Source organism: Pseudophryne corroboree, chromosome 1, assembly GCF_028390025.1.
Source record: "Pseudophryne corroboree isolate aPseCor3 chromosome 1, aPseCor3.hap2, whole genome shotgun sequence".
In the NCBI taxonomy this organism is placed as follows: Eukaryota; Metazoa; Chordata; class Amphibia; order Anura; family Myobatrachidae; genus Pseudophryne; species Pseudophryne corroboree.
In genome coordinates this window covers 792,599,753-792,620,079 of record NC_086444.1, presented here as the reverse complement: position 1 = coordinate 792,620,079, position 20,327 = coordinate 792,599,753, and the positions used below count along the sequence as shown (strand labels likewise).

At 45.4% G+C, this 20,327-nt stretch overlaps 1 protein-coding gene across 5 annotated transcripts in view; it reads right to left on the bottom strand.

The window, feature by feature from the left end:
* PPP3CA (protein phosphatase 3 catalytic subunit alpha) overlaps nt 1-20,327 on the bottom strand; it is a 356,718-nt gene that overhangs the window by 43,799 nt on the left and 292,592 nt on the right. For all 5 annotated transcript variants that reach the window (XM_063918417.1, XM_063918443.1, XM_063918426.1 and 2 more), the window contains exons 9-10: nt 19,300-19,425; nt 16,501-16,572 (exon numbers count right to left, since the gene is read on the bottom strand). In XM_063918417.1, the coding sequence (XP_063774487.1) occupies nt 16,501-16,572; nt 19,300-19,425 (198 nt within the window). The remainder of the gene's footprint in view (nt 1-16,500; nt 16,573-19,299; nt 19,426-20,327) is intronic.

Sequence of the window (20,327 nt, the reverse complement as noted above, 5' to 3'; positions counted from 1 at the left end):
TTCACATGTCGGAAAATGAAAAAATAGAAATAAGGCATGTTATGGTAGACTTACCATGGTTAACACTCTTTCTGCGAGGTACATTGGTTACACAGGAAAACATTGGGGTGTAGATCCAGAGGCACCAACAGGCTAAAGCTTTAGGCTGTCCCAGGATGCATTGAGGCCTCCCCTATAAACCCCGCCTCCAGGCACTGCGAGCTCAGTTTCGTTAACCAGTCCAATACAGGAGCAAAGAAGAGAGAAGGCAGATGTTAGTCACATAGAACCACATTTTCACAACAGGAGAAGGTACCAGCGGCTTATGCCATACAAACCCAAAGATGGTGCATTAGGGTGGGCGCCCTGTGGAACCAATGTACCTCACAGAAAGAGTGTTAACCATGGTAACTCTACCATAACACTCCTTTTCTGCAGCAGGGTACATTGGTTTCCACAGGGAAACATCGGGTGATGTCCTAAAGTAGCTCCTCAAGGAAGGGGACGTGCCTTAGTGGGTATGAGAACCCGGCGTCCAAAGGAAGCATCCTAGGAGGCAGAAGTATCAAAGGCATAAAACCTAATAAATGTGTTCACTGAAGACCACGTAGCTGCCTTGCAGAATTGTTCTGCTGATGCGCCACGGCGGGCCGCCCAAGAAAGTCCAATAGACAGAGTAGAATGGGCTTTAATAGCAGCAGGAGCTGGGAGTCCAGCCTGAGCATAAGCTTGTGCAATCACAATTCTAATCCATCTGGCCAAGGTTTGCTTATTCGTAGGCCAGCCACGTTTGTGGAAACCAAACAGTACAAAAAGGGAATCTGACCTCCTGATAGAGGCAGTCTTCTCCACATAAATACAGAGAGACCTTACCACATCCAAAGAATGCGCTTTGGAAGACAAGTCTGAAGAGATAAATGCCAGAACTACAATCTCCTGGTTAAGGTGAAAACATGAGACGACCTTAGGCAAATAACTTGGTCGAGTTTGTAGAACTGCCCGGTCACGGGGAAAAATCAAATAGGGTGGACGACAGGACAAAGTTCCTAAGTCCGACACCCGTCTTGCAGAGGCAATAGCCATCAAGAACAAGACACTGGCTGTGAGCCATTTAAGGTCAGCCGACTTAAGATATTCAAATGGAGACTCTTGCAGGGCTTTAAGTACAACAGTCAAATCCCATTGAGCCACAGGATGGACAAAGGGAGGCTGAATCCTAAATACGCCATGAGTGAAAGTATGAACGTCGGGTATAGAAGCAATTTTTCACCTCAGAGAAACCTTTGGCCCTCAGGAGTGAGGCTTCAAGAGCCATGCCAAAGCCAGTCTGGCCAGGACCCTGTACGAGGAGGTCCGGGCGCTGAGGAAGTAGAAGAGTATTCTCTGTCGACAGACCCTGCAGGTCTGAGAACCATTACCTTCGAGGCCAAGCGACTAGAAGTAGTATTCCACCTTCTTGTTTGAACTTCCGCAGTAGCCTGGGCAGGAGTGACACTGGAGTGAACTCGTAGGGCAACCGAAAGTTCCATGGTCAGTGCATCCATGAACGCTGCCTGAGGATCCCTGGTCCTTGATCCGAAAACCGGAACTTTTTGAATGTGTCGAGATGCCATTAGGTCTACGTCCGGTAGGCCTCATCTTTCCACTAGGAGTTGAAAGACTTCCGGATGAAGACTCCACTCTCTGGCGTGCACGCCCTGGCGACTGAGGAAGTCCGCTCCCCAGTTTAGGACGCCCGGAATGTACACTGCCGATATGGCTGGCAGATGGCGTTCTGCCCAACAAAGGATTTTTGACACTTCCATCACTGCCATGCGGCTTCGAGTGCCGCCTTGATGGTTTATGTATGCCGCCGAGGTGGCGTTGTCTGATCGTACTTGAACAGGCCTGTTCTGTACCAGAGGCAGGGCGAGAGATAATGTCTTGAACACCGACCTCAACTCCAGAATGAGTATTGGGAGGAATGATTTCTCCTTGGTCCAAAGACCCTGAAATGAGTGTTGCTCCAGCACTGCACCCCATCCCCTCAGACTGGTGTCCGTTGTCAACAGGACCAAGTTGGGGATCTAGAAGGGACGGCCCCTGCTTAATCACTGGTCCTGTAGCCATCAGGTCAGCAACAGACGAACCTCCAGATTCAGAGTGATCATCTGAGATCTGATCCCATGAGGAAGGCTGTCCCATTTGGAAAGGATTAACCTCTGCGATGGGTGGGAATGAAATTGAGCGTACTCTACCATGTCGAATGCTGACACCCTAAGGCCAAGTACTTGCATCGCCGAGTGTATCGACAAAGGAAGCATCTTATCATTTCCTGAAGCTTTAGGACCTTTTCTGGAGACAGAAACAGCCGTTGACTATGTGTGTCCAGAAGTGCCCCCAGGTGCACCATGCTCTGAGCTGGGACCAGTGAGGACTTTTTCCAATTGATAAGCCACCTGTGAGTTTGCAGGAAGCTTACCGTCAGTTGTAGATGACTGAGGAGGACATCGTGGGAATTTGCTAGAATCAGCAGGTTGTCCAGATACTGCAGGATTCTGATCCCCTGGTGACGGAGATCTGCCGTCATCATGGCCATGACCTTTGGGAAGTTCCGAGGAGCCGTAGCCAGTCCAAATGGTAGAGCCTGGAATTGAAAGTTTAGATTGCCAACAGCAAACTGCAGAAACTGCTGGTTTGACATGGCAATAGGTATATGCAGGTATGCATCCTGTATATCCAGGGATACCATATAGTCTTCGGGTTCCATAGCCAGTGCAACTGAGCGCAGTGTTTCCATACGAAACCTGGACACTCTCACAAACTTGTTCACGGATTTGAGGAGGAGTATAGGCCGGAAAGACCCATTTGGTTTTGGGACAAGAAACAGGGTCGAGTAATAACCTCTGCCTCTCCGGTACTGAGGTACCGGCACAACCACTCCTGTACTCAGGAGAGAACTGACACTCGTTTGCAAAGCTTGCGCCTTTAACGGATATGAAGGTAGAACCGTGGTGCAAAACTGGTGAGGGGGACAACCTCATGAAATAGACAGCGTACCCGTGAGAGACAACTTCCAGCACCCATGCGTCTGAAGTGGTCTTTAACGAGACCTGAGTGAACTGCAGAAGTCGGCCCTCCTCCCTGTGGTCCCCCAGGCGGAGGCCCACCCCATCATGCAGCAGGCTTGTCTTGTCTAGAAGTAGGCTGACAGGCTGACCAGGATTGTTTGGCCTTGGGCTTTGTGGTTTTGGGAGCACGAGATTGTCTCAGGTATGCCTGATCTTTTGCTTTCCCTTGAGGCCGAAATTTGTATTTGAGAGGAAAGCAGTCTTAGCAGCTGCTAACTCGGACACAATTTTATTCAGGTCTAAACCAAACAAAATGTCCCCAGTGAAGGGGAGTACCTCCAAGGTCTTTTTGGAGTCTAGTTCCACCTTCCATGGCCTCAACCACAGAATGTTGAGACAGGACAGACGTAGTCGACACCCTGGCCGCCAGCACACCCGCCTCAGAGGACGCCTCCTATGCACAGCTCCTGTAAAAGAGTAAATAGATTTCAGGCATCCCTCCACACGCTTATCTGTCGGTTCCTTCAATGAGGTGACAGGCAGAGTTGATGACACCACGTTTCGGGTGATGTGAGAATCGGCGGTGAATTATCCCACTTACTACATAACTCTGTAGGGAGAGGATAGTGAGCCAAAGCCCTTTTATGCAGAGGGAATTTCTTCCCAGGAATAGACCAAGGTTCCCTTCTGATCTCCACTAAATGATCAGAATGGGGTAACAGAGTTGTAATCACCTTCTGCCGTTTAAACATACCAGTTTTCTTTGCCACAGTAGTGGAATCCTCATCATCAGAGATTTGTAGGATTTGTTTAATAGCAACCATTAAGGCAGGGACATCAATCTGCAAGGGATAATCCTCATCAGTAACATTGGACACTGACATCAGACACTGCATTCAGTGTCTGACAGGACCATATGCTCCCTCTACTCTTCAGTTGAAACATCAGAGAGAGGTATGTGGTCTGTGAGGAGGAAGTAGCCCGCTTAGATGACCCAGAGACATGAGAGTGACGTAGAGTGGGTTTCTGTCTAACCAAGGACTGATTTAATTGTTGCAGCTGGGTACATAAATTTTCCGCCCAAGGCAGATTAACCATAGGGACAATATGTTGCTGTAGTGCCACAAGCGGTCCCATAAGGGGTGTAAGGTGTTCTACCACAGTACCCAGTAGGTTTGTGAACGCAGTCCAGGGTGGCTCCTGAGTAGACCCAGGAGCTGCGGACTGGCAAGGAGGTACAGGTTGAGTATCCCATATCCAAATATTCCGAAATACGGAATATTCCGAAATACGGACTTTTTTGAGTGAGAGTGAGATAGTGAAACCTTTGTTTTTTGGTGGCTCAATGTACACAAACTTTGTTTAATACACAAAGTTATTAAAAATATTGTATTAAATGACCTTCAGGCTGTGTGTATAAGGTGTATATGAAACATAAATGAATTGTGTGAATGTAGACACAGTTTGTTTAATGCACAAAGTTATAAAAAATATTGGCTAAAATTACCTTCAGGCTGTGTGTATAAGGTGTATATGTAACATAAATGCATTCTGTGCTTAGATTTAGGTCCCATCACCATGATATCTCATTATGGTATGCAATTATTCCAAAATACGGAAAAATCCCATATCCAAAATACCTCTGGTCCCAAGCATTTTGGATAAGGGAGACTCAACCTGTATATGACACATAGTACACAGACCATCATACAAAACTTCCCCCTCTGGTAAATCCTTGGAGCAAGCTCGGCATAATGCAGGAGCTTCCACTGATTTACTGCCCTTTCTGTTAGACATTATGATATGAATGCAACAACAGAGCGACTAAACAGTACGATAAAGCCAGACAAAGTACAATACTTGTGAAAAAATCTGGTATTATGGGACTTAGTACACAGTATAATATACGTATATGGATAAATACTGTGTTGCATTATAATAAGAATTTACTTACCGATAATTCTATTTCTCGTAGTCCGTAGTGGATGCTGGGGACTCCGTAAGGACCATGGGGGGGGGGTAGCGGCTCCGCAGGAGACTGGGCACAAAAGTAAAGCTTTAGAACTACCTGGTGTGCACTGGCTCCTCCCCCCATGACCCCCCTCCAAGCCTCAGTTAGGATACTGTGCCCGGACGAGCGTACACAATAAGGAAGGATTTTGAATCCCGGGTAAGACTCATACCAGCCACACCAATCACACCGTACAACTCGTGATCTAAACCCAGTTAACAGCATGATAACAGAGGAGCCTCTAGAAAAGATGGCTCACTACAGCAATAACCCGATTTTTTGGTAACAATAACTATGTACCAGTATTGCAGACAATCCGCACTTGGGATGGGCGCCCAGCATCCACTACGGACTACGAGAAATAGAATTATCGGTAAGTAAATTCTTATTTTCTCTAACGTCCTAAGTGGATGCTGGGGACTCCGTAAGGACCATGGGGATTATACCAAAGCTCCCAAACGGGCGGGAGAGTGCGGATGACTCTGCAGCACCAAATGAGAGAACTCCAGGTCCTCCTCAGCCAGGGTATCAATTTTGTAGAATTTTACAAACGTATTTGCTCCTGACCAAGTAGCTGCTCGGCAAAGTTGTAAAGCCGAGACCCCTCGGGCAGCCGCCCAAGATGAGCCCATCTTCCTTGTGGAGTGGGCATTTACAGATTTTTGGCTGTGGCAGGCCTGCCACAGAATGTGCAAGCTGAATTGTACTACAAATCCAACAAGCAATAGTCTGCTTAGAAGCAGGAGCACCCAGCTTGTTGGGTGCATACAGGATAAACAGCGAGTCAGATTTTCTGACTCCAGCCGTCCTGGAAACATATATTTTCAGGGCCCTGACAACGTCTAGCAACTTGGAGTCCTCCAAGTCCCTAGTAGCCGCAGGCACCACAATAGGTTGGTTCAGGTGAAACGCTGAAACCACCTTAGGGAGAAACTGAGGACGAGTCCTCAATTCCGCCCTGTCCGAATGGAAAATCAGATAAGGGCTTTTACAGGATAAAGCCGCCAATTCTGACACGCGCCTGGCCCAGGCCAGGGCCAACAGCATGACCACTTTCCATGTGAGATATTTTAACTCCACAGATTTAAGTGGTTCAAACCAATGTGACTTTTGGAACCCAAAAACTACATTGAGATCCCAAGGTGCCACTGGAGGCACAAAAGGAGGCTGTATATGCAGTACCCCTTTTACAACGTCTGAACTTCAGGGACTGAAGCTAGTTCTTTTTGGAAGAAAATTGACAGGGCCGAAATTTGAACCTTAATGGACCCCAATTTCAGGCCCATAGACACTCCTGTTTGCAGGAAATGTAGGAATCGACCCAGTTGAATTTCCTCCGTCGGGCCTTACTGGCCTCGCACCACGCAACATATTTTCGCCAAATGCGGTGATAATGTTTTGCGGTTACATCCTTCCTGGCTTTGATCAGGATAGGGATGACTTCATCCGGAATGCCTTTTTTCCTTCAGGATCCGGCGTTCAACCGCCATGCCGTCAAACGCAGCCGCGGTAAGTCTTGGAACAGACAGGGTCCTTGCTGGAGCAGGTCCCTTCTTAGAGGTAGAGGCCACGGATCCTCCGTGAGCATCTCTTGAAGTTCCGGTTACCAAGTCCTTCTTGGCCAATCCGGAGCCACGAATATAGTGCTTACTCCTCTCCATCTTATCAATCTCAGTACCTTGGGAATGAGAGGCAGATGAGGGAACACATACACTGACTGGTACACCCACGGTGTTACCAGAGCGTCTACAGCTATTGCCTGAGGGTCCCTTGACCTGGCGCAATACCTGTCGAGTTTTTCCCAACGGTTTATAATCATGTGGAAGACTTCTGGGTGAAGTCCCCACTCTCCCGGGTGGAGGTCGTGTCTGCTGAGGAAGTCTGCTTCCCAGTTGTCCACTCCCGGAATTGCTGACAGTGCTATCACATGATTTTCCGCCCAGCGAAGAATCCTTGCAGCTTCTGCCATTGCCCTCCTGCTTCTTGTGCCACCCTGTCTGTTTACGTGGGTGACTGCCGTGATGTTGTCCGACTGGATCAACACCGGCTGACCTTGAAGCAGAGGTCTTGCTAAGCTTAGAGCATTGTAAATGGCCCTTAGCTTCAGGATATTTATGTGAAGTGATGTCTCCAGGCTTGACCATAAGCCCTGGAAATTCCTTCCCTGTGTGACTGCTCCCCAGCCTCGCAGGCTGGCATCCGTGGTCACCAGGACCCAGTCCTGAATGCCGAATCTGCGGCCCTCTAGAAGATGAGCACTCTGCAACCAACACAGGAGGGACACCCTTGTTCTTGGTGACAGGGTTATCCGCTGATGCATCTGAAGATGCGACCCGGACCATTTGTCCAGCAGGTCCCACTGGAAAGTTCTTGCGTGGAATCTGCCGAATGGGATTGCTTCGTAGGAAGCCACCATTTTACCCAGAACCCTTGTGCATTGATGCACTGAGACTTGGCTCGGTTTTAGGAGGTTCCTGACTAGCTCGGATAACTCCCTGGCTTTCTCCTCCAGGAGAAACAACTTTTTCTGGACTGTGTCCAGGATCATCCCTAGGAACAGAAGACGAGTCGTCGGAACCAGCTGCGATTTTGGAATATTGAGAATCCAATCGTGCTGCCGCAACACTACCTGAGATAGTGCTACACCGACCTCCAACTGTTCCCTGGATCTTACCCTTATCAGGGAATCGTCCAAGTAAGGGATAACTAAAATTCCCTTCCTTCGAAGGAATATCATCATTTCGGCCATTACCTTGGTAAAAACCCGGGGTGCCGTGGACCATCCATACGGCAGCGTCTGAACTGATAGTGACAGTTCTGTACCATAAACCTGAGGTACCCTTGGTGAGAAGGGTAAATTTGGACATGAAGGTAAGCATCCTTGATGTCCCGAGACATCATGCAGTCCCCTTCTTCCAGGTTCGCAATCACTGCTCTGAGTGACTCAATCTTGAATTTGAACCTCTGTATGTAAGTGTTCAAAGATTTTAGATTTAGAATCGGTGTCACCGAGCCGTCCGGCTTCGGTACAACAGTGTGGAATAATACCCCGTTCCCTGTTGCAGGAGGGGTACCTTGATTATCACCTGCTGGGAATACAGCTTGTGAATGGCTTCCAAAACTGTCTCCCTGTCAGAAAGAGACATCGGTAAAGCCGACTTTAGGAAACGGCGAGGGGGAGACGTCTCGAATTCCAATTTGTACCCCTGAGATATCACCTGAAGGATCCAGGGGTCTACTTGCGAGTGAGCCCACTGCGCGCTGAAATTCATTGAGACGGGCCCCCCACCGTGCCTGATTCTGCTTGTAAAGCCCCAGCGTCATACTGAGGGCTTGGCAGAGGCGGGAGAGGGTTTCTGTTCCTGGGAACTGGCTGATTTCTGCAGCCTTTTTCCTCTCCCTCTGTCACGGGGCAGAAAAGAGGAACCTTTTGCCCGCTTGTCCACGAAAAGACTGCGCCTGATAATACGGCGTCTTCTCATGTTGAGAGGCGACCTGGGGTACAAACGTGGATTTCCCAGCTGTTGCAGTGGCCACCAGGTCTGAAAGACCGACCCCAAATAACTCCTCCCCTTAATAAGGCAATACTTCCAAATGCCGTTTGAAATCCGCATCACCTGACCACTGTCGTGTCCATAACCCTCTACTGGTAGAAATGGACAACGCACTTAGACTTGATGCCAGTCGGCAAATATTCCGCTGTGCATCACGCATATATAGAAATGCATCTTTTAAATGCTCTATAGGCAAAAATATACTGTCCCTATCTAGGGTATCAATATTTTCAGTCAGGGAATCCGACCACGCCAACCCAGCACTGCACATCCAGGCTGAGGCGATTGCTGGTCGCAGTATAACACCAGTATGTGTGTAAATACATTTTAGGATACCCTCCTGCTTTCTATCAGCAGGATCCTTAAGGGCGGCCATCTCAGGAGAGGGTAGAGCCCTTACAAGCGTGTGAGCGCTTTATCCACCCTAGGGGGTGTTTCCCAACGCACCCTAACCTCTGGCGGGAAAGGATATAATGCCAATAACATTTTAGAAATTATCAGTTGTTATCGGGGGAAACCCACGCATCATCACACACCTCATTTAATTTCTCAGATTCAGGAAAACTACAGGTAGTTTTTCCTCACCGAACAGAATACCCCTTTTTTGGTGGTACTCGTATTATCAGAAATGTGTAAAACATTTTTCATTGCCTCCATCATGTAACGTGTGGCCCTACTGGAAGTCACATTTGTCTCTTCACCGTCGACACTGGAGTCAGTATCCGTGTCGGCGTCTATATCTGCCATCTGAGGTAACGGGCGCTTTAGAGCCCCTGACGGCCTATGAGACGTCTGGACAGGCTGAGTAGCCGGCTGTCTCATGTCAACCACTGTCTTTTATACAGAGCTGACACTGTCACGTAATTCCTTCCAACAGTTCATCCACTCAGGTGTCGACCTCCTAGGGGGTGACATCACTTTCACAGGCAATCTGCTCCGTCTCCACATCATTTTTCTCCTCATACATGTCGACACAAACGTACCGACATACAGCACACACACAGGGAATGCTCTGATAGAGGACAGGACCCCACTAGCCCTTTGGGGAGACAGAGGGAGAGTTTGCCAGCACACACCAGAGCGCTATATATATATATATATATATACAGGGATAACCTTATATAAGTGTTTTTCCCCTTATAGCTGCTGTATCTTTAATACTGCGCGTAATTAGTGCCCCCCTCTCTTTTTTAACCCTTTCTGTAGTGTAGTGACTGCAGGGGATAGCCAGGGAGCTTCCCTCCAACGGAGCTGTGAGGGAAAATGGCGCCAGTGTGCTGAGGAGATAGGCTCCGCCCCCTTATCGGCGGCCTTATCTCCCGTTTTTCTATGTATTCTGGCAGGGGTTAAATGCATCCATATAGCCCAGGAGCTATATGTGATGCATTTTTTGCCATCCAAGGTGTTTTTATTGCGTCTCAGGGCGCCCCCCCCCCCAGCGCCCTGCACCCTCAGTGACCGGAGTGTGAAGTGTGCTGAGAGCAATGGCGCACAGCTGCAGTGCTGTGCGCTACCTTGTTGAAGACAGGACGTCTTCTGCCGCCGATTTTCCTGACCTCTTCTGTCTTCTGGCTCTGTAAGGGGGCCGGCGGCGCGGCTCTGGGACCCATCCATGGCTGGGCCTGTGATCGTCCCTCTGGAGCTAATGTCCAGTAGCCTAAGAAGCCCAATCCACTCTGCACGCAGGTGAGTTCGCTTCTTCTCCCCTTAGTCCCTCGATGCAGTGAGCCTGTTGCCAGCAGGTCTCACTGAAAATAAAAAACCTAAAACTAAACTTTTCACTAAGCAGCTCAGGAGAGCCACCTAGTGTGCACCCTTCTCGTTCGGGCACAAAAATCTAACTGAGGCTTGGAGGGGGGTCATGGGGGGAGGAACCAGTGCACACCAGGTAGTTCTAAAGCTTTACTTTTGTGCCCAGTCTCCTGCGGAGCCGCTACCCCCCCATGGTCCTTACGGAGTCCCCAGCATCCACTTAGGACGTTAGAGAAATATATGACCCAGATGCACCTAGTCCCTCAGGGTACAGAATATAGTGACAGAAATATCTGGGAAACTCTGAAAGTGAAACCACACAGCAGATACAGGGGGAGGGGCTACAGGTCAAGCGCCACCTACCCTGTGCTGGACTTTCACACCGGGTACTGTGAGTCTTATTAAATAGGGTGTTAGTACACCCGACCTGTACTCAGATGCCCCGGTGGTCTAGTGGGATCCCTGCTCAGAGACCATGTCCATGCCAGCGCCGTGACCCTTCTCCCTAGGTCGCGGATGGAAAGTGATTTAATGGTGGGTTTCGCCTGGGGAACCATCATACCTCCTCCCCGTAGCAGCCACGCTAACCAGGAGAGCGTCTGCGACCGTGTGCCTAAGCCGGAGCGTCTCCGCCGCAAGTGCCCGGGAACTGAGCTTGGGAGGTGATGGAGCTGCAGCGCTGAAGTGTCACCCTGACATACAGCGCTGACAGCCCAGAGAAGAAATCTTCTTAGAAAGCTTTTTCAGGGCTGCCCAGTGCAGCCCTCCTGTTAGGTGACCTGCTGCTGCAGGCACCAACTCAAAATTGAGCTTTCAGTGCCTGGAGGCAGGGTTTATAGGGGAGGCCCCAATGCATCCTGGGACAGCCTAAAGCTTTAGCCTGTTGGTACCTCTGGATCAAGATCCACTCTACACCACAATGTTTTCCTGTGGAAACCAATGTATCCTGCTGCAGAAAATAATAATTAAATTAATTATACTATATAGAATTACTGCATTACAAAATATTTTTATACAGATGGACTGTGCACTACAGACAAATCATGTATGTTCACAATAACATAGAACACATTTTACATACGTAGCCGTTACAATTTAAGAACATTTAAAAACAAATGAGAGGGAAAAAAAAAAAAAATATATATATATATATACATACATACATACAAACATACACACACACACACACACACACACACACACACACACACACACACACACACACACACACACTACCAGCCAAAAGTTTGGGCACACCTTCTCATTCAATTGAATGAGAATACAGTACCAGTCCAAACTTAGACTGGTACTATATATAAGTGGTGCATTTCAAAGTTTACTTTTTAGTCTACAGAACTATATTTTTTACTTTTACATATTTCATCATAAATAATTTTGATAGCACATTGGAATAAATATATTTAAACCCTCCCATCTCGACCTGCAACGCCGTTTTTAATCTTCCAAAGCCTGATGGAGAACACAGTTGTGCACCTTGCACAACAAAATGACCCTAGTGTCCCCAAGATGGACTCAGAGGAATTAATTTTACGGTCAGTATAAAGTCTAGTTTCTCATTTCATTCTATCTGGATGACGCTGGAGAGAATGGGACTTCTCAAAGCAAGCCTAAACAAGGGGGCACGATGTGGCAATGCAAAACTGGGCACAAAAGTGTGGAAACAATAACATATTGTAAAGGTGTGAACAGGTAGCCGCTCTGACCAACAGATTAACCGAGGCACCCTGCCGCACTGCCCAAGAGCTGCTTAGAGCTCTTGTAAAATATGTCCTGATTGGATTTGGAACCAGCTGTCCCACACACTTGTCTAAAAATATAGCTAATCCATCAGGCAATAGACTGATCGGAAGACTGCCAACCCAGCTTGTGAGCTTCAATCAAAACTAAAAGACAGTCCATCTTGTGAAAAGAAGAGGTCTGTGCCAAATAGTTGCGCAATTCCCTGACCACATCCAAGAGAGAGAGAGAAGAATTCCATTCTGGAAGAATTTAATTGCAGAAATGCTGACAAAACGATCTCTAGAATGATAACTTTCCACGTAAGACACCTTATGTCTATTGCCTGAAGATGTTCAAAAGTAAATTGCCATAATACGTACCAAACCAGATTTGGGTTAGATAGTGGAACCAGCAGAACATAAGGAGGCTGAATCCTAACAACCCCCTGCATAAAAGTCTGACCCTCTGTCAGCTATGATAATTGACTTTGAAAAAGAATAAATAGGATTATAATTTGTCCAGTCAAAAGACGTAAAGAGTAGACTGTTCTAGTCCTGCCTGTAAGAAAGAAAGAATACTTGGCAACCTGAACCATGAGGCCAGCAATCCTCAGTGCTCACACCAGCCAATACACATCTTCCAGATCCTATGAATGATGGCTGCTGTCAGAGGCTACCTAGCCTTAATCATAGTCTGTGCCATTGCCTTAGAGATCTCCCTAGATCTCAAGATCCGAGTTTCAAGTACCAAACCATTAAAGCAAAACATTGCTAACTTGGATGCCAAAACGGTCTTAAGTGAGCATCCTCCTTGACGAGAAAGCACCAAGTGGAATCCACTAGTATTGACAATGAATAGCATACCATGCATTTCTTGGCCAATCTGGATTACTGAGGATCTCTGTATCTTGTCCCATAACAGGAAATATTTTTTCTTTAACATGGGCCATCAGATCTATCTCTGGAACCCCACAGCATTCCACAATCAAACTAAACACCCCCTGATGTAGTTTCCACTCTCCAGTGTGAATCTTGTGCTGACATAAACTTGGCTCCTAATTTTCTACTCCCAGAACAAATAATGCAGAGATAACTGGAACAAAGGTATCTGCCCATCTCATTACTCAAGGTTCACTGACACTGCTAGATGACTGCTTGTGCGACCCTGACGGTTTATGTATGTCACTGCCATGGAATTGTCTGATTGTAACTTGAGAGGAAGCCCTTGTAAAAGACTCTAAAGAGTCTAAATGAAAACACTGAACACTGCCATTAGATGCAGAATATTGATTGGAAGAGCAGACTCCTTCATGGGCTAGCTGCCCTCAAACTGTAGCCCCAAGGTAAGCATTTCATCCTACAGGATAAACTGTCACCAGTTATGAACAGGGTCCAGTCCCACACTGAGATCTGGCACCCACTTGTCACATTTGGTTTGTGAAGCATCCAGGAGTGATTGGTGTGTCCGAAGGAAAAGCCTGAACAATTGTTTGACCAGTCTCGGCTCCAGTCAGGACCAACAGAGCAGAATCTGGCAATGAAGTCCTCTGGGGTGAAACCTTGCAAATGAGACAGCCTCGAAAAAAGCAACCATCTTCCCCAAAAGTCTCATACATGGCTGTAGTGATCCCCATCATGTATGCAGCAACAATCTCAACAGAGACTGCAGAGCTGCCACATTTCTTTCTGGAAGGAACACTCTGACAAGTTGTGTCCAACAGCATCCCTAAAAAGACCATATTCTGGGACTGCAACAGCTTGAACTTTGGGAAATTCATGATCCAGCCATGATCCCCCAAACTTTTTATTACAACCTGCAAATAAAGGTTGAGCTGTGCACTGGACTGTGCCTTGATCAGTAAGTTATTTAAGTAAATGAGAATGGTATTGCCATGTCTCCATAGCCAAACAACCATGCCTGCTTTAACTTTTGGAAATACCCTTGGAGTGGGGTAGCAATCCCAAAGGGAAGCCTTCAAACTGATAATGCAGATGACCCACTGCAAACCTGATGAGCTTGTGATCCCCTGCCAAACTGGTACATGTAAATAAGTGTCTTCGATATCCAATAATGCTAGGAATTCCACGTCTGTTATTGAAGTAAAGATGGAAAACAGAAACTTTATGTTTGAGTTTGAGCACTGGGCAAATAAAGAGCAATGTCTGGAGTAGAACCACAACTCTTTTGACCCTGCAACATCGGAACAATGACTTGGGATGACTCCTGTGCTAGCACTGCCTGCTAAAGAGCCACTTCTAGCCGGGTCTTTTGGCTTGAAACTGGTAATGCAGGGGGCCCACCGCAAACCAGAGAATGTTGTGATCTCTTACCAAACTGGTACATGCAAGTAAGTGTCTTTGATGTGCAATAATGCTAGGAATTCCCTGCAGGAATTCATCCTAGAGAGTGTGAAAGAACAAATGAGCCCCTTTTTATGACCATAATTCTGTGTTAAAAAACAGTTACTGTACATATTTTACATGAGTGAAAGATGCTCATGCAAAATGTTATCTTTTTTTATTTTATTTTAAATTTGTTATATTTAAGGCACAATTTACGAATGAGTCATAACCCCTTTAGTACTTGCTTAAGCAGTTATAAGCTCTGGGGTCAGTATTTAGTGGTAGGTTAGCAGACGGACTTCAAAAAAGCGTTCAAGTCACAGAGGAGTTTCCATCAGGACGAAGTGCAATGCGCATGCACATATGGCAGTTGTGCATGCATATTAGTCATCAACCTATTGCCAGCAGCAGTAAACTGTTGGCAGGTCAGCAGAGGGCACCATGGAGGAGGTAGTTGCTGTTGAACCTTGCCAGAGAGGTGAGGCATGTATAATTCCGGCATCATATTTGCTAGTATTACTGTGATACTAAACTAAATATGCTGCCAGCAATAGGTAACATTGTTAAATGGAACCCTTGGTGTCACTAATGATCATACCTGGAATTCTCTATAATACTGAATGAATCATTAGATTCCCACCCACTGAATGGATCCTTTGGTAGGTTAAAAAATGGTTAAGTAGGTACTACCAGAGCAATGGCATTTAATATGGGTGGCCTTCAGCTTGCTGGCTGTCGGGATCCCGGCCTACAGTATACAGGCGCCGGAATCCCGACAGCTGGCATACCGACACCTTTTCTCCCTCTTGGGGGTCCACAAACCCCTGGAGGGAGAACAGATAGCGTGGTGCGCGTAGCGCGCCACCGTGCCTGCAGCGTGGCGAGCCCGCAAGGGGCTCATATGCACTCGCCCGGCTGTCAGTATGCCGGCGGTCGGGATTCCAGCGCCGGTATGCTGGTCGCCGGGAGCCCGGCCACCGGCATACCCTACTACACCCATTTAATATTGTGTATTTGTTTAGTTTGTTTATATTTATCGCTACAACACCTTTTAATAGAGTTCCTTAGTAATTAATATATCCCTCTACCCTCATAATAATCTGTTTAACTACATTTTCTCTGTCTTTGGACAGTCTGATACTAGATAAAGTGCTATATTTGAGTGTATGAGACTATTGAAGAAAGTCAGGAGACATGCATGAATAATCAGGTCAGCTAACATGGAGACTAACATGTATAGGGGGTGATTCAAATGGGTGTGATACGGTATGCCCCCCCCCTCCCCAGCCTAACCCTAACTTCTCTGCAGCCCCACCACAACCCTCTCCTGGGTTGCCTAACCCACCACCCGCAGCCTAAACCCCCCCCCCCCTCCCAGCATACTTACATCGGGATGCCGGCGCCGGCAATCCAAGTTATGTCGGAGATCTGGGGCAAGTATTTTGAGCGTCGGCATCCCGACCACATCCACTTTCAAATAATCACAGGGTACCATAGTGGTCTAGCAGGATGTTATGGTAATAAAACATTGTTTATATTTTTATATTTAATCAAACTATCATGTTTAATTGAATCTGTCCCACAGCATCAATACACTGCTTTGAGAAAGCGTATAAATGGAAGACACATTTTACTTACAGGAGGTGTTAAATGTAACTCATTTAAAAACAAAATGCAAAGTGTTTATTCTACAGTGTTGTGTCTACGGTCACTCAATTTCCTATTAAATAGGTAAAAATGAAGACTATACATACTGTGAATATTTACACTAATATTTGTTTACCTGAAATTATACTTTCAATCTGGCAAAACTTTAGTGTTTTTAGTGTTATGCATCTTTTGGCGTTTTGCAAAAAAAAAAAAAAAAAAAGCACTTCAAATGCTCTTGCAGATAAAATCATGCATAAAACGAAAGCATAGTAATCATTTTTAAACATGCAAACCTTAACATGTAAAGATAGTATTTTATATATAGAAGTTTATATATATATATATATATATATATATATATATATATTTTCAATTTCACAAACAGAAACTAGCCTATATTATAAAATCTAAAATTTTCTTACCATCAGCATCTTCATCAGATACCAGTTCATCGTCAGAGCAGATACTAAGTACATTTACAAGCATTTCTGTCACTGTGTAAACAAAACAAAAATAACGAGAGGATGAAATAGGTAAAATGTTAACAAGAGTTATATTGCAGTTTTGTACACATAAAAAGTAAGTAACGTCACAAGTTTTCAATGAGTGTGTTTCAAACAAATATTTGAGTTGCTTAATCATAATCAAAATACAACAACTGAAATAAGCATGGTGCCTTAAATTTATTTTTAACGAAATTAGTAATTACAATCATGAGCTCAGTTTTGTTAACCCCTTTCAACCTCATTGTAAGCCACCACTACAGTTAGAAACTCAATCTAAAAATAAAAAAGTGAAGTAACAGATGCAATTCTTCCAGTGAGGCAAGTGAACTCCATTACAGTATATAGGGGGGGAGGGTATTCAATTATTGCTGGATTTTTTCACCAGTCGAAAATGCCGTTTTTTCGACTGGTGTGTTTTGTCGAATTTGCAGGCGTTTTCTTGGGTCCATTTTCACCCATGCCGATTCAACAAAGAAAAAAAAAAAAAGTCGAGGGCATAAAAGGGATTAAAAAACTGCAGAAAACGCACGCAATTGAATACCCATGGTTGAATTAGTGCCGATTTTCATGGCAGACTTCTGTTATACTGTATGTACAAAACAGACCCGTGGACTTAAGGCCCATACACACTAAAGACTTGAAAGATGAATGATTTGGAAGGTTCAAAGCAGTCATTATCGCTCAAACCTATGGAAAACATCTTCTAGTGTGTATGGGCCTTTACTTACAAAGAACAAGGGATGCATAAAGCAAAGAGCTGTGGTTTTGTACTGGTGTGCCTTGATTGTCAGTTTAGTGGACATCAAGATACGTGTCTACTCTCATTCTGTGGAGATTCCTACATAAACTAGTAAAAAAAATCTAGTCCGATAACTTTATGCCTTTCATTAAGACTGCATTTATTACATACAGACAGGGGCGTAGCCAGAACTTTATAGGCCCCATTGCAACATTTTAAAGGGGCCCCTGTCCCAATGATTCTAGAGACACACCTCTCCCCAGCTGTTGTTAATGTTATGCGCCACAATAGTGCCCTGGTTCATTTTCTGAACCATAGTAGAGCAGAAAATAATTTATGAACCATAGTAGTACCCTAGTTCACATTATGTCACATTGTAGGGCTGCCAGTACACATTATGCCACACAGTACCTCCAATGAACCCAAGTTCATATTATGCAACATTAAAATGCCCCAATTGATATTATATAACATTATAATGCCCTCCAGAACCACATTACAATGAGCAGATCCAGGGGCATACATAGATTAAATGTGGACCCCAAGGCAAAAGATTGAAAGGGCCCCTATGTATCACCCAAGCTTGTGTCTGTATATGAAAAGAATAAGATGCCCAGTTAGAGCATTTTTAGACAGTGAAATACTGCTTGGTTCTAGTTTAATTGCACCACCAGACTATTGACTATTGAAATTTGCACCAGCCCTATGGCAGGTGCAGATTATGCATATGAATATGTCCTCCCATGAGACAGACTGTGCACCTATGTACACAAGCAACACTCCCCTGATACGCCAATATGATGGACCATCTCTATGCGTCAGCTTAGCCACTTTCCTGTCACTGCCCAGGAACACCTTATATACTTTCAGAACATTTCTAAGAACGTGCGTCTCAAACGCAGCAGAGACTCTGTGCGCCTACTCTGGACACATGCGCAGTGCTACTGAGACAGGGATGAAATTATGTGATCGGCAGTCACAATACCTCCCCCTACATCCCGATCATTAAGAATCCCGACAGTCGGCATGCCAACTAGCAGGGACTATTCCCACTCGTGGGTGTCCACGACACCCATAGAGTGGGAATAGAACCTTAGACTAGCGCAACAAGCCCATAAGAGGCTTGTTGCGCAGGCCTCCCCCGCCGGCATACCGCCGCCAGGATCGCGCTGTTGGTATGGTGACCAGCGGTGTCCTGACCGCCGGTCAGGCATATCCAACTCCTTAGACATATGTAGAAGGAAAAAAATCACTCAAGTGCATCCAACAGTGTGAAAGATTCAGCCCACAGTGTTTTGTCAGCTTGAGCCATCTTTGGCATGGTTCACAGTCACTTTGCAACGAAGACCTCAGTCAATTTTTCTCCATACATACATAAAAATATTACATTAATGTAAAATCTAATAAATTATAATCCGATCTATTATGATTGCCACCATTTCACATTCCGATTCTGTACGACATGCCATCCGGAATGATTACTGGTGTATTAGCAAATAGTGACCTGATGCCTCATTTAACTAGTCCCTAGGCAACTGATAATAGTATTCTTATTAGTGCTGATTCAGAAAACATTGTGAAAATCCTAGCATTTTGGGCCTATCATTTTCCCACCATCTGTATACCCCTATTCATATAATTTTTTCTTCTTCCTTTGCCTCTCCCCTTCTTATCCCAAGTACAGACTGCAGCAACTGTAAGTATGATGAGGCATCTGAGACCCCTGCTTCTGACAAGGCCATTTTCCTATACGGAGGGATCCAAAGTGGCATGGTCTTCTTCTGTACAGTATGTTGTTAAGTCTGTCGGTTGCAGCAGTAGGAGCCATAGGTGTTGGTGGGGAATAGGAACACTCTGGCTCCCACTATGCATAACCGAGACAGGACAGCCATTCACGATTAATTATAAATTGTATTACATACCATTATAATGGTGAACATTGAGGGGCAATAAATTGCACTGAACTATTAACATACCTTTTTCCCCAACAAATGGTAGGGACCAGGTAAAGACATCCATGAAATTTGGAAGCCAGTATGGATGAGGGGAACAGTTGAACTGTCTGATGTTCATGACGTTGTTCTCATACTTCAATACTGCAGCTATAACAAGAACAAAGAAAATCAGGAATAAAGTGCAGCTGAGCTGATCATTTGTCACCAACTGTAACATTGTGAGAGAAAAAACTGTACAGAGATTGTGTCTTTGAATTCATTTTCAGGTCATGTTTCATAGCAAGACCACTGCTGATAAAAAAAGGAATTTGCTAAAAACTAAACCCCTAAAATGCTCACAGACATTCAAATGAAATCTGAACCTTGTCGAAACCTGCTCCTGCGTAACATTTATTAAAGCGAATAATGGCCTCTTGGCACTTGACTGAACTCAAAAGCTACAGGTCATTTTAATTTTGAGTTAAAAATAAATCAGTAAACTTAGAGTTGGGTCTTTACTTTTCTGTATTTCCAATCTAAAAGGTGCAGTTTCCTAATGCAGATCTTAAATAAGCCAGTGGAGTATCTATGAAGGGTGCAAAGTGTGTGGTACATGCGGGTGTCTGGGTCAAAGCAGCCTACATACCCTGCACCTACAATAGACACCACAATGTGCCTACAGTGCTGCCTCTCCCTAGTTAATCTCCTTTCGACACCATCTTTTAGATGCTAATTACAAAAGGATGGTGATGGAGCATATATCTGCCACTGCTATCTCCGGCACATGCACCACTACTGAAATATCACATGGAAGTTGGCACCATCTACAGATCAAATAAAATAAATAAATGGTGTGTGAGATTTTATATATATATATATATATATATATATATATATATATATATACACACACACACAGTATATATATATACACACACACACAGGGCGGTGGCTTAATCTTGACCATGTCTATAGGGGGTGGTCATGCTCTCTGTGATGCAGACACGCCTCTAAGTCTGAGTCAGACGTAACGTTGGGAGGTATGAAAACTTGAGTCTCAAGTATTATAA